General features: G+C 38.2%; 1 protein-coding gene across 1 annotated transcript in view; it reads right to left on the bottom strand.

Moving 5' to 3' along the window:
• LOC140244429 (unconventional myosin-XVI-like) overlaps positions 1 to 2,802 on the bottom strand; it is a 197,202-nt gene extending 194,400 nt beyond the window's left edge. Inside the window, exon 1 of the mRNA XM_072324068.1 lies at positions 2,751 to 2,802. Coding sequence (XP_072180169.1) covers positions 2,751 to 2,802 — 52 coding nt within the window. The remainder of the gene's footprint in view (positions 1 to 2,750) is intronic.
• Positions 2,803 to 14,575: the final 11,773 nt, after the last annotated feature.

The raw sequence follows: 14,575 nt of genomic DNA, 5'->3' as shown, positions 1-14,575 counted from the left end.
ATTCATAACCACAAAAAAGATATTACCACTGCCTCCCAGCACATCCACCTGACAGCAACAAAGTACTCATAAGAGCCTTTATTGTATTTGGCAATATTAATGGAAAAAGTTTGCTATTCAAAATGCATTCAATGCAAGACAATGAAATGGATGCTTCCTCAAGTGTGATCTGAAGGGCCATTCTGGTCACCTGGTCTATACTATAGTATTTATGCAAGTTCATTATTTGTTTGAACATAGAATTCCATAAGTTTTTACTTCAAGCAAGCTTATCCACTATTTCAATTTGAAAATTAGTGATTAAATACCTAACTCACTGATAAAAGAAAAAGAAACTTTATTAGTACAAATACATGTATGCACGTCATGAGCTCATAATGAACTGGCTTATTGCTATAGTGAGAGGGCCTATGACATTTCAGGCTAATATGAGAAGCCCGAAAATATATCAGTGTATATTAGCAGGGCTGAACATTGAATGAATTGAGTTTATTTCCACATTTCACATCAGGCATTCAAAAAACAACATTGGTAATATATGCACATACACAAAAAATAGTGAACATGTACAAATGATAGTGGAAGAATCACAAAAAGCATGCAAGAGAGGCTTGTTCATAGTGATCCCCTACATAAAGTAATGAAATACCACTCTGATTTACAAATTAGCGGTGCTTCAGTGGCATGGTGGCCTCTAGAGGGCCACTAAAAATTAATGTTGGGCCACTAAGTCTGTAAATAGGTTATCTTTTGTTGACCTGATCGGGCAGCTACATGTTAGACTCAAAATGAAATTGTTCCTTTCACTTTGGACTAAGACATTAATTTTCTTTTTTGGGCCACCCAAATTTCAGATTCAAAGGGTGAAGGGGCCCAAATGGGCAACCAGAGAAAAATGTAATTGTCAAGTTCTGTATTATGGATTTTCAAAATTTTGTCTGAATGCAGAGGTCTAGTGTAAACATCTGCTATTTACATTCTGTGGTGTCTTCTCTCACAAGCATTTCAAAAATGAGGGCTTGATTTCCTCAAACTGTATGAGGACTTTATAAAAACATGCTTCCTCTCAGTTCAAACAAATTGCTTTGAACTCTGCTATGTAATTATTTGGTCATCCCTTCATGGCAACACCAGAGCTCCTGTGCTTGGCTTTGGACTTTGGTTTCTAAGAGGTCATGACAATTTAAGGTGGCCCATCCCACATATATGTTGGCACAGTGCTTTACTGCGTTGCCATGACAACAGACATCCTAGCCTCATTAAGTCTTTCAGTGCTGGACATCATCTCCTCAACAATGATTTTTTTTCTTTGTGAAAAGCCTGCTAATACATGCTATGTAAAGCATGTCAGCTTTTCGCACTTACAGGAAACCAAAACCCAAAGAGAATGTGGATTGAGTGAAAGCAGCAACATTAGTAGAATTTCCACATCAGTGAAAGTTTGAATATATGTGACAAATTTGAGCTCATTACCACCAGTGACTTTCTATGTTGTGTATTTGCTCATGAAATTGTTTGATGGTAGCATTTTGACAACAAAACAATGCAAAATAATGGTACTGCACAAAAATCTCTAATACAGTGTACTTTGTATTCACACGGGAAAATCATGCTTGGTTTTATAGCATCTATTGCACCAAACTATTGTACTATGTAGCAGTGGCAGATTCAGAGAGGGGTGCAACTGGTGCACGCCCCCCCCCTTTATTTTTCGTTAGAAAAAAATAAATAAAAAGAAAAAAATGAAATTAAACCCGTAAGTGGCACCAGAAATATTAGTTGCCCCCCCCCCCTTTTACAGAATTCCTGGATTCGCCCCTGTGTAGTATCGTCAATTAGTTGCATATTCTATGTCCGCGGTCACAGTGAGGATTCTACCATTTGATAAGCATTGAGTAAAGGCCATCAAAAGTAACAAATCCTTGTTTAGCAGTGGGCATTCTCACTGCAAAATGTCACAGCAAGATAACCACATTAGGAAAAAAAAAATAGGACATTTCCGTACGAAGTTGGTGAGCAACCGTGCTGTAAGCCATCTAGAACATCAAGAAAATTGCAGACTGTAGTATGTTATAATGCCGTCCCCCCTAGTAAAGGCAAAACACTATGCCACTGGGACAGGACATAAGATGGAGGTCCCCTGTGTGAGAGAGTCACAACCCAGCCATGCACATAAAAGATCCCGCCTCATTCATTCATTGCAAAGACCTGGGGCCCGTTTCATAAAACTTGTCACCAGTGACAACTGCCACATTTCTATGACAAATTTGTTCTCAGCCGATCAGATGCAAGGATTTCAGTAGCTTGTCACATCTATGACAACTTGTCACTGATGACAAGTTTATGAAACGGGCCCCAGGTTCAATATCCTTGTGAAGTGGTCTACCCCAAGTACTCACAACTGGACCCCACAGAAGACCAACTACAAATGTAGGACAGCTGACTATATGGGTTATCTAGCAATCTAGTATCAGATGGAAAATAATAAAAAAACAAACAAACAACCAAACAAATCTTGTTCAGGTTTGTCAAATTACGAATAAATATGCAGCAACCCTGGTACATCATAAATGCAGAATCCCCTTTCTTCTCCTTTTCTCTTCCCCTCCTTCTCCTTAGAACTCCTAAGAGAAGAATCTCCATCATCTCCTCCTCCTCCTCCTTTTCTTCCACTCATCCTACCACCTGTTGTAATCCTGAGCATCAATGCAAATGACTTCCAATGGCTGCTCCGAATGCAACCAACTTACCAGCTCTTTGGCCGTGTTGCTCAAACACTTTTTTCCTTGTCTCCTTGGTCATGATTTCAAACTAATTCTTTCTTCCAACTCAGAGAAATGAAGTTGATATTGTCCTGGAAGCTCTGCCAATATATTCTCCAAAGAAAAGATCCACGAGATGGAGAAGGGAGGAAGATTAGTTTGCATTTATTCCATCAAATGTCCACTTCTAGTTCATTGTCCAATCATGTTGTTATCATGGCCAGATGTGAGCTGCACACGGGTATCTTTACAGAATGTAATCATCGCAGTCGAATCGGAAGTTCAAAGATCGATGTCAAAGCACACACAAAGAGCTCAGCATCATCGCGTCTTCTCTCTTGCTGCAAAACTAGCAGAGTATGCTTGCATTGCTATCAACGACTGAGTGGTGGAAGTATTCTAATCTTGCTTTTTATTTGGTTTGGTAGTCATTCATAGTAAGCTGGTCCCGGTACTGGAACTTTTGTCGAACTTGTTGCTGACTTCTGGTCACCTGGATCTCCGGATCTAATTCCTCTGCTACATACTACTCCAAGTTAGGATACCAAACACTACAATTTGAGCAGAGAAGTTATCACTGGACATGTCTTGTTTATCCAGTACAAAAATGTGCTCGTCCAACTATCTCTAGCAGTGGAATAAAGTGTGCTCGGGTGAATCAAAACATGCTCTCCCTCACTATACGTGGGTCTATGCACTGCGAATACAACCCTCCCACACTTTGAAGGTAGCGCAAAGTTTACTTTTTGTTCCCGAACAATTACGTCACTGCCATGAAGGGAAATAATGATTCTGGAAAGGTGTGTGTTTGGGTCTTGACTGTGTGGTTGCACGCATGGATGACTCCAGCTTCTGACTGTACAAAATCAAACACACACACACACACACACCATAGATATGGTACAAACCTCATTACCCTATATAAGGAGAGGGTGTTTTCCTCCCGTTCTTTCTTCTCTGGCTGGTCTTTTTTCTTTTCACCCCCCTCCACCCAGGCCCTAATATCACTGAACCGGATCCAGCAAAGTAAGTCACAACTGTGTCTGAGCGAATGATGGGTTTGTTTTGTACATGATAGCCTTCAGTGCTCTTTGAATGTACCTCACGTACCGTACATCACTGCATCATGGAAGAAAAGGGACAATGTCGAGTGACTCATCCCTATTTGAGTTTACATGCAACATGAAAAGACAAGTTTGACTGAAAGAGTACAGATTAGTCATCTCTGATTATTCATTAAACACAATCCAAAGGAAAAAAATATAACAAGAGATAACAAATTTGAAGCCTAGTTAAACTTCTCTCTCTAGGAAAATTTGAAGGGTTTGTTTGCAAAAACTGATAAGTCCATATTTGCCAAATGGAGATATTTGCGATTAAAGGTCAAGAAAAATAAAGAGAATAATAAGAAAAGTTGTGCTTCTTTTGACCATAACTTCAAAAATGTACCTTCATATGTAGTGACCAATATATCACTATTTTGTACTTTATGACAGAGACCGTAGTTCAAAATCTTCAAAAATGGACTTATCGGTTTTTGCAAACAAACTCTTCATTTGATGTATTATATAATAACCACATTTACTGATGTACTCAAATAAATCAACACTTGAAATCTTGGAATCTTGCATTGGGATCAGCTATGCTAGGCAAGATTTCTGGTCGTTGTAGGATAACAACCATGTTTAAAATGGTATGTTTGACATTCGAAAATTTGAGTCTTCAAGTCTTGGTCCTTGATTTAATGATGTGAAATCTATGAAAGAAATGACAACCCCTACACAGCTGGAAATCACTTTTCACATTTTTGGCCAATATTTCATATTTTCGTCACGACCGAACCACACGTACATGTGCTCATTATAGAGCAAAAATCAACAGTTTCTGCAGGCATATCGAAACTATATTTTGCCTTTAACCATTTTACTTTCCTCTCTATCTCTCTGCAACTCTGTCTTCCTTTCTGCATTCCAAGCGAGTACTAAAAGTTTAATCTGTCTGCTCTGTTGGTGAGTAGTCAAGTGCAGCAGGCCATTCAAGCAGTTAACAATGCAAACTTTAGTACAACCTGAAGTCGGAATTTCTCACAACAGGGAGAGGGGAGAGGAGGTTGATACATGTATCAGAGCTAGATCAAACAAAATACTGTATATACATTGTATACCAGAGAAGGATTTACAAGTGGAAGCCAAGCGTGCAAGGCAAAGGGAGGCAAACACATCTTCATATATGTTACATATGTTTTTCTGTGGCAGCATTCACAGGAATCTATATGCCATTTGAATCACTACTTCATTAGTTACAGAAAGCTTCTCTCTCCCTTTTGCCCCCCCCCCCCCCCCGATTGTATTGTAATTTTTACAAAGTTTGTGAGAATACTGTATGATAAAAAACAACAACAAAATGGAATCACACTAGAATTACGGTGCCACATGATAATACTATACAATCACTTTAAGAAAGATTTTCCCTATGTACACACACACATGTATACATGCGTGTATGTAGTATGCATGTTGGTATGCATGTTGTGTAATGCATTCAAACATATTTCAAACATATCAAGCTAACAAATATATCTGGTTAGCCCAATCAAACAAGTGCATCCTTCAACCATAAAGAAATTTCGAAAAATAAATAGATAAATTGATTTCATGTATCCCAGAACTTCTTTGATATACAATAAAGAAAATGACAGACAAGGGGAGAGGAAAGAGTAACCAACATGACAGACTGACAGACTGACAGATGTACAAACGTACAGACGTACAGCCAAACAGGCCTGCAATGGAAGCCTCCAAGAGGGATTGAAATTAATCTGAATGCACAACGACCTTTAACAGTCATTCTCACGTCAGGCAGCCAAGCACGAGAGCACACAATTGAAGTTTGTGGTCAAGGAGGGAATTCAAAAACTTTGATGTGTTTGGACAGTTCTCCTTGCCTTGTTTTTCTGCAAATCCTGGGTTTTCATTTTCCCCTCAAAGGTGCGGAAATAGATGATGACATCGACATTGCCTGCACCCACGTAAGCACACACACACACACACACACACACACACACACATAAAAAAAGGAAAAAACAAACATAGAGACTGACCAATCATCTGTCCCTTAATCCCCTACATACGTCAGAAGCAACTACCCACAACAGGTAGCAGTAGATTCTGACTCGGAGTAGATTTTATACACTTTGAAACTTGGACATCTTCCAACATATTATGTAGTACCATCTGCAAATCTGGACACTGCATCCAAAGGCAGAAGTATAGGCACATAGATGTATTCATTCATTTGTTACACGGAAATATCCTCGCCACTTTTTCTTTTAATTCTTCCATAGCCTTCATCACAGGCTATTAGAGGTAATTCAGGAATATTGTGTAGGTACGCACACACACACAAACACACACACACATGCACATGCACATATATGTGCATGTGTGTTTTTGTTTTTGTTTTTGTTGCCTTGTTTGTCACTGTTAGGGCTGGCATCTGAATTAAATCATCAACTTCTAAATGGTTATTATGATGGTGTGGACTCATTCTAGTTTTATCATCGACAACAAAATCACTTAATGAAAAGTCAATAAATCTGATATATACAATTTACTACTTTGCAGTCATTTTCTCATTAAACCCAATTTCATCAACACCCACACACCTCTATTAGTCCTTCAGCAAACCATGGAGCTACTAACAGAGATTTCTGTTAGTGAGCTTCATGAGCAAACTAACTTCCTCTTTGGGTGAAAAAAAAAATGAATTACGAAGAGCTATTGTTCCTCCCTGAGCATCATTCACACAAGCAAAGCTGCAAAAAGACCAGTCTGCACGAACAAAAAAAAGCATACAGTACATGTGGGGGTGCTGTGGCTTAGTGGATGAGACTCCCGACTCCTGATCGAAGGACCGGAGTTCAAATCCCGCACAGTGCTTACGTCCTTGGACAAGCTGTTTGTACCCACCATGTCCCTCTCGATTCAGGCGTGTAAATGGGCACCTGGCAACAGTAGGGCAATAATAATGGCAGGGCCCTCTGGTAGAGCAGTGGAAATACTGAACAGGCTATCTAGACCTATTGGGAAAATCATGCATTACGGCGGAGGCATACTAGTCGCCAAAGCGACATTTCTAGTTAAAAAAAAAAAAAAAAAAAATTGTGCTACTTGATAATTAACGGGCTGAAGAATTTCTTCAGAGAATTGTGAAAGTCATTTTTTTTTTAAGCAGAAGCATCACCAGAAAATATTACTCCATTATTGAGAAGATTTCTTTCCTTTTCATCTTGTAGACCTAAGGGAGAGAAAAACAACATTATACACAGAGTTGTGCCATTGTTAATCTTTCTGTCTCCGTTCATGTTTTTCAATTCATCTTGTCATATTTTCCTACTTTTCCTCCCCTTGTTATATTATTCCTTGGTTTCTTTCATCTCCTCTTCTATCTTTCCTCCCCTTTTATCCTCTCTCTGTCATTCATTGTTTTTCTTTAAAGGGATAGTATAGTTTTTATTCATTGAGTTCGAAGATATACAATATTCATTATCCGTTGTATGGCAGCCATATTTATTAAGATGGCCGCCAAAACGTAGGATGAAACTATTCATACTCACTTACTGTTGAATTTATCGGAGTCCTTGACGCCAAAAACATACAAGTCGGTATCATAGTCATGACCCTTTGTCCATACGCTTTAAGGAGATGTTATATCTAGCATGGTGGCCATATTTTTTCAAAATGGCCGCCAATAAGTAGGTTGCCATGGTTTTATCCTCTCAAAAATTATTTTATTGGAATCCTTGACCCTGAAAACCTATACTTTGGTACAAGAATCACGACAATCGGATTTATAGTTTCCAAAATACACAGCATTGCTATATCACATGGCGGCCATTTTGAAAAATGGCCGCCACGGCCGCCACAGGCAGAATCAGAGTGGCTTCCATATCAGAAATGACTTGTATTGGCATCATGTACCTGTGTACCAAATATGGTGCTTTTACCATAATGTGCATGATTCACCCTATATGTGCCCTATATCCGCTAGGCTAAGTATGCTTGTGTCCACGATGGCGTGTGTTGTACCATGGTCTCATTTCCCCCTTTTTTGTTCTTTTGTTCTTTTTCTTTTTCTTCTTTTTTCCCCTTCCTAAGTTAATTTCATGTCAGTTGACATTGGTTTCTTTGACTTTGTGTACGTATTTTTTGAGGGTCCCATACCCTACAAGCTTTGCTTTTTAAGTGGGACCCTCCATTTCCATTCTAATCTTTGTATTAGGTATATACCTTAGAAACGAAATTCTGTTGTTACTCGTGACCACTTGTACGTTTTCCTTGAAATTGTTATAAATTTGTTCTGTAAATGTATTGTATATATATTTTTTTCTGTTTATTCAATGGAAATGGAAATAAAATTGAATTGAATTGAATTACCACGAAGTTCCGCATTCTATTTTCTGCGGATTGATCCTTAAGTCAGTGTATTCACGATAAGCTCAAGACATGGCTACAATAAAAAATCAATTGTGGTGTCAAATCTTGTCGAGGTTTTCAATGATAGCTGCAGTATCCGTGCAGAGATTGGCAACGGCTATCAAAATTTAAGAATGAGTAGGCCTAGTTTGTTTCCATACTGATAACTAGAATGAGATTTGCGTTTTAGCGAAGCACGCTATAGGCCCAATAACCATAATATTTGAATCAGAAAATTGATTTACCTGCAAGGTCATTTTCTTCACTTGCCACTGGTATGTGAATTTAATTTAATAGAAATGTTGTGCAATAATCAGATGTCACAAGACGAATGTGTGCTGTCTGTTGTCAGAAAAATAACAGCCAAACTGAGCAGCCAGGTAAGTGTCTCCGAGGGTGATGTTCGTTATTCCGAAGTTTCGTTATTCCGAAGGTTCGTTAATCCGAAACACACAAATTCCCTACACCTACAGGTTCGTTAATCCGAAAATGAAAAAGGGTTCGTTAATCCTACCATTTGTAGCGTTATTCCGAAGGTCCGTTATAATCCAAAAATGAAATAGGCTTCGCTATTCCGAAGGCTCGTTTATCCGAAAATGAAATAGGGTTCGTTATTCCGAAGGTTCGTTAATCCGACAATGAAATACGGTCTGTAACGAACCTTCGGAATAAGGAGCGTTGTTTCATTTTCGGACTAACGAACCTTCGGAATAACGAACCTTATTTCATTTTCGGAATAATGAATCTTCGGAATAACAAACCTTATCGCATTTTCGGATCAACGAACCTTCGGATTAACGAACCTTCGGAATAACGAATCTTCGGAATAACGAACCTTCGGAGCAACGAACCTTCGGAATAACGAACTGTAACCGTCTCCGATGAGGCATCTTAAAGGTATGAAATAGTTTTGGTTGCGATGGAGGATTGATTCAGATTTTAACTTCTTTTGCGATATGATTAGACACCGCTTATGAAATTTTACCTAGAGCACACATCATAAGAGGAATTCACAGTTTACTTGATGGAAACTAACTTTAAAATGGCTGAGATGTCCGCGTTAACAAAATGATGCAAAGTGGTCTCAAACATTTACTACGAATGTACCTAAATCCAATTATACATAAAAGTGAATAGTTAGTCATAATCTCAATAAGCAGTTGATAAGTGTTTTTTGTTGCAGTTGGGTTTTTTTAACATAGTGCACGATTCCAGAATATGAGTCGAGAGTATAATAATTTTATCGCTAAGTTCCGTATATGTGAATTAAACCAAACGTTCTATAGAAGTGAATGAATCTTATACACCGCACTGATTCTCATCACTGACCACCCCAAAATCATTCAGTGCACAGATCCGTTTCTGGAAAGAAATGAACACTAAGCATGGCTATAAAAAAAAAAAAAAAAAAAAAAAAATGTATTTATCGAACTCGAGAGAGAGACGCACAAGTATATTGACATCACAGCAGAAGCGGCACACGTTGATAATTAGGAGCTCCGTTCTTTTAGCGTCATCGCACCGCACGAAAACGCGAGCATCATCACGTCCTGGACTTATTGAATCGTACAATTCACAGCTGAAATAGTTCAAATAATAATTGTAAGATTTCACTTTGTATGTATTACGATTCGAACGTACAAGCAGTTTCATCATCATCTCGTACAATCACTCTATCCAAGAACGTTAAGGTCAACATACAAAGCTTAGCAGCAAAGCTAGGCCTACTTACTTCTGCCTCTGTTACTCGTAGGACAACAATACATGATTTTTCCCGCGTTGGTCCGATTCGTACATTGCGCCACTTGTACGGAGAATGAGACAAGATGACATAGGTAAGAATACCCCAGCTGCTGGGATGCGACAAAATGCGTAGTGAGAGTGGTTTGGCAGCGTGCGCCACTCGTATACTGCGGAAACACTTTCTAATGTGCGTGTCGGCCGCTTTCTCTCACAGTCATTAGCGAGCTGTACATATACGACGCGACCGCTACGAAGCACTGACCGTTCTCCTCTCTCTCTGCGTCGTGTTACTTGTAGCTTTAGATTTCGCGAAGACGTACCTACTCCTCTGCCTATAAAAAAGAAAAATAGCGCCCCCATTTGTCGTTCGTAGCGGGTGAATTTCTCCTCATCAAAACGGCTTCTCCGACAAGTCTGCATATACTGGCCGTCCACATTCTCCATAATATACTAATACACGCATTTATATACAATTCAATACGCATGTTTGTAATTATCTTAGATCTCCATCTCAACTATGCTGGGTAATTAAGACCTTATTATTATTATCATCATTATTATTATTATTATTATTATTATTATTATTATTATTATTATTATCATTATCATTATTATTATTGCTATTGTTGTTATTATTATTATCATTATTACTATTATCATTATTATTATTGTTAATATTATTATTATTATTATCATTATTACTATTATCATTATTATTATTGTTAATATCATTATTATATAATATAGGCCTACAGCTGACACAAGTGTATAATTGTCTATAGCATATATTGTATTTCTTCTTCCTCTTCTCTTGCTTCACAGTGTACCTTACAATAGATTTACTATAGATTGATGTGTTGTATCCTTTTCATCATTGTTACACTTCAGTTGCACTTATCTGTCCCTCATACAGCGTGGACATTACTGTAAAACACAATATTTTCGGGGCAAGAAATTTTCGCGAATTGGAGCCAACGGCATATTTTGCGGCATGAAATTATCGTGAGTTGCTTCTAGCAATCTATGCATATAGTTTAAATAAGAACTTTTGTATGCAAAGAAAAAAAAGAAAAATGGATATTTCAAAACACTTATTTTCTTCTGTTCATTTTCTTTTGTCCAACCACTTTAAAATCTACACATTAATCCTGGTGATTATATTAAGACTATTATAATGATTTAGTACAGTTTTGAATCCTCATTCAATGTAGTGGAAAATCAAATTCAACAACAATTTTAACTTCTTCACATTAATAAGATGATCTCAAGTTTGTTGTTGTGTGTTTGTGTGTGTGTGTGTGTGTGTGTGTGTGTGTGTGTGTATGCATGAGGGAAAGATGAGTGCTACACACAACATGTGTATATATAACCAATAAGCAAAATTTCTTTTCTGCTGTAAACACTGTCTCTGAACTCATTTTAGAGCATACAATTATTGTCTGTTATACAACACCTATTTAGAATGGAGCTATCCGATTGGTCGATTGCCCATCACTTGACATTTAAGGAAACGTTCTATTGCAATTTTGGTTCAACCAAAATGTTCTATTGCACGTGCTCTGATGTCATGTGCCGCGCGCACTCAACAATTACAAGCGCGCTTATAAGCGCGTACTTTTGTCACTCATTTTGTAAACAACTTCATTTCGCATGTACGTACAATTTGTACGTACGTACGTACGTACACATGTAGTGTTATACAGTGACCAGGACTGCGACCATGAGGCTACTCATTCGTCTTTCACGGAAAATGGTTGCCATTTCTGTGCTAAATTCAAGAATCTGTGAGTACCAAATCTGTTGACGTTCGAGGTGTTGTATAAACCAAATAGTGTATGGTCTTTACTCGTGCAATGGAACCAGATTTCGCACTCGGTGAAAGATGACGCGCACTATTCAACTCGGCTTCGCCTCGTTGAATAGAGCGCCTCTATCTTTCACCTCATGCGAAATCTTGTACCATTGCACTCGTGACCATTCACTATTTGTATACTAATATTCTTATATTCAAAATCATATACCGGTAATAATATATATAATTTGTGATGTGACTGGAGTGATCTTTGTACTTGGGGCTACCATCAATGTTTCCAATGGGATCAACCAACAGTCAACAGGAATCTGCTTGCCTAGTAGACAGAGAATGACACTGTGATGCCTCAAAGCATTGGGAGAAGATAATGAAAATCAGCAAAACAGATTGCCATAATCAGATAAATTCCGTTCAGTAGCAATCATTTGCAGACTGCTAGAGGGGTCTGAAATGAAATGATTTTCAGACATAGTCCAGCTGCACAATAATCAGTTGACCTTGATTATGTAATATCATTCAGATGATGGTTGGCATGGCAGGGAACATACAGAATTAGCAACACATTTCAGGGTTTGAAATTTCATCTCAACTTCATCTCAGGACTTAAAGGGAAACAGACCCAGGACTCAAGGGGGCGCTGTAGCATCAACTCACACTTTATATGCATCTGCCATGTTCTAAACATCCAAATAAAACCAATTTGTGCATAGTGAGTATGGAAAAAATGGCAAAAATAATGTTAATCTCAGTTTGTCTGTTGACTCCATTGTTGTTTCGTGTTTGGTTATGCCAGATCATTCAGAGATAAAGTTTGCTCACTAGCTAGCCCTGAAACTTGCATTTATGTGTAACAGGTATTGTAGCAGTCAACAGTTTGTTATGCAGACTGTGTAAGACTAGATCACCATCTATATTAAGACTGATATGATCGATCAAGTCCAACAGGCGCATACCATAACATATGCTGTACAGACATACACCATATCATAAACAAAGTTCTAGAAAAGCACTCTGAGAGCGCAGACCTCTGCCAAGCAGCTACTTTCCACCGATGATCTTGCTCTTCAATAGAGATCAGTAATTTCCACCCATATGTATAGTTGTAGTATGCTGAAAAATCACCCGATTTCCCAATTCAGAAGCCTTAGTTACGTCATGAACATTCAGCTGCGCGGCGCACATCGCCCCAGCAGAAACTAGAGCATGCACTTTAGTGCGTAGATAAAAACCTCAAAAATGCGTAACTTGAACTCCCAAGTTTATTGACCCTACCTGCCATAGCGAAAATCCTTCATAAAATTTATAAAAATTTCTGGATCACTACCAAAATTTAATCATCTATTCCTTGTGTCACTCTTAATTTAACCTTTCCTGTAAGTTTCATCTAAGTCCGTTAACTACTTTTTTAGTTATTTTGCACATGGACAAACAAATCAACAAACCAATGCCGAAGAAAACATAACCTCCTCCCTTGGCAGAGGTAATGAATGGGAAAAGATATCAATTTTTACTCCTCTAAGATTCCCACCTGCTATGTTTAGCTAGGAATATAATTTATGAGCTCAAATTTGATAACGGTTAGATCTTTTCTAACAAATACCGCTGTCTTCATATTGAATTAAGAATTGATCAAGAGGACTTCAAGGGAGGTAGAAAATGACTTAATTAGCATTATGGAAACAAATTGTGCTTACAATTCAATTTCACATCCTTTTAAATGCCAAATTTTCCACTGGCAGAATGAAATATCTAATAGCAAAATGCATTCCCAGAAAAAATGGATCGAGATAACTGATCCAGGAAACCTGCATTTCTTCTTACTGTCAGTGGCTGTCAATTATAGGGGAAAAGAGTGGAATTTCCCCCCCACTGTCTGGCTCAAGCACTGTGATGCTATTCACTAATTACCATGGCAACCAGCACACTTCACATCTACTTCAGATCCTGCATTGTAGCCTCACATCCGATTACCACACCGTTGCAGCTACTCAAAAGTTATATCTTACGCAAACACACACAGACACACACACACATGCACTCAAGCCTACACACACTAGTGAGGGAAGCAAATATATCAACAGGTGCATTTATACCGCATTGTATGTCTGCCAGGTATAAAGCACTTTTTTTTTCTGCCTTACCCACCCCCTCTCTTAAAGGGACTGTGCAGTAGTGGTTTAGGTGAGGATTCAGGTTTAGAACTATTTTTTGGTGGGATTATGAGAAACCTCTTATAGAATATGAAAGAGCATGTAATTTCAAGAAGGATTCAATGTCTATTTAATGAAAATTGGCCTTGAAATGGCCGAGATATCCAAAAGAGCGATCCTAATAAAATTGACAGGCCATAACTTTTATTAGGATCCCCTTTTCCCCCCTTGTTTTTAGATATCTCAGTCATTTCAAAACTGATTTTCATCAAATAAACTTTTGATTCCCCTTAGAATTGTATGCTCTTTGACATTTCATAGAGTGGTGTCTAAATATCTCACAAAACGTTACAGGCTGAATCCTCACTTCAACCAGTACTGTACATTTCCTTTAAAAGGCCAAGCTTAGTGTTAGTTTTCACACATAAAAGAAAAGGCAATGTGACTGGCTAAATTTGCCTCAATATGAATAACTGTAAAATCTTCTGTTTCTGGTTAATTAAAGGTAATGTTTACCATTAGGAGCATTGATTTAAAAGTGTTTGAGTTAAAGGGTGTGTACAGTTCTGGTCGGGGTGAGGATGTAGCTTTTAACGTTTTGCGATATATTCATAAACCACTGTATGAGATGTC

The sequence above is a fragment of the Diadema setosum genome, chromosome 21 (assembly GCF_964275005.1).
Source record: "Diadema setosum chromosome 21, eeDiaSeto1, whole genome shotgun sequence".
Lineage (NCBI taxonomy): Eukaryota > Metazoa > Echinodermata > Echinoidea > Diadematoida > Diadematidae > Diadema > Diadema setosum.
Note: the sequence above shows the minus strand (reverse complement) of the source record. Positions and strands in the feature narration are given on the sequence as shown.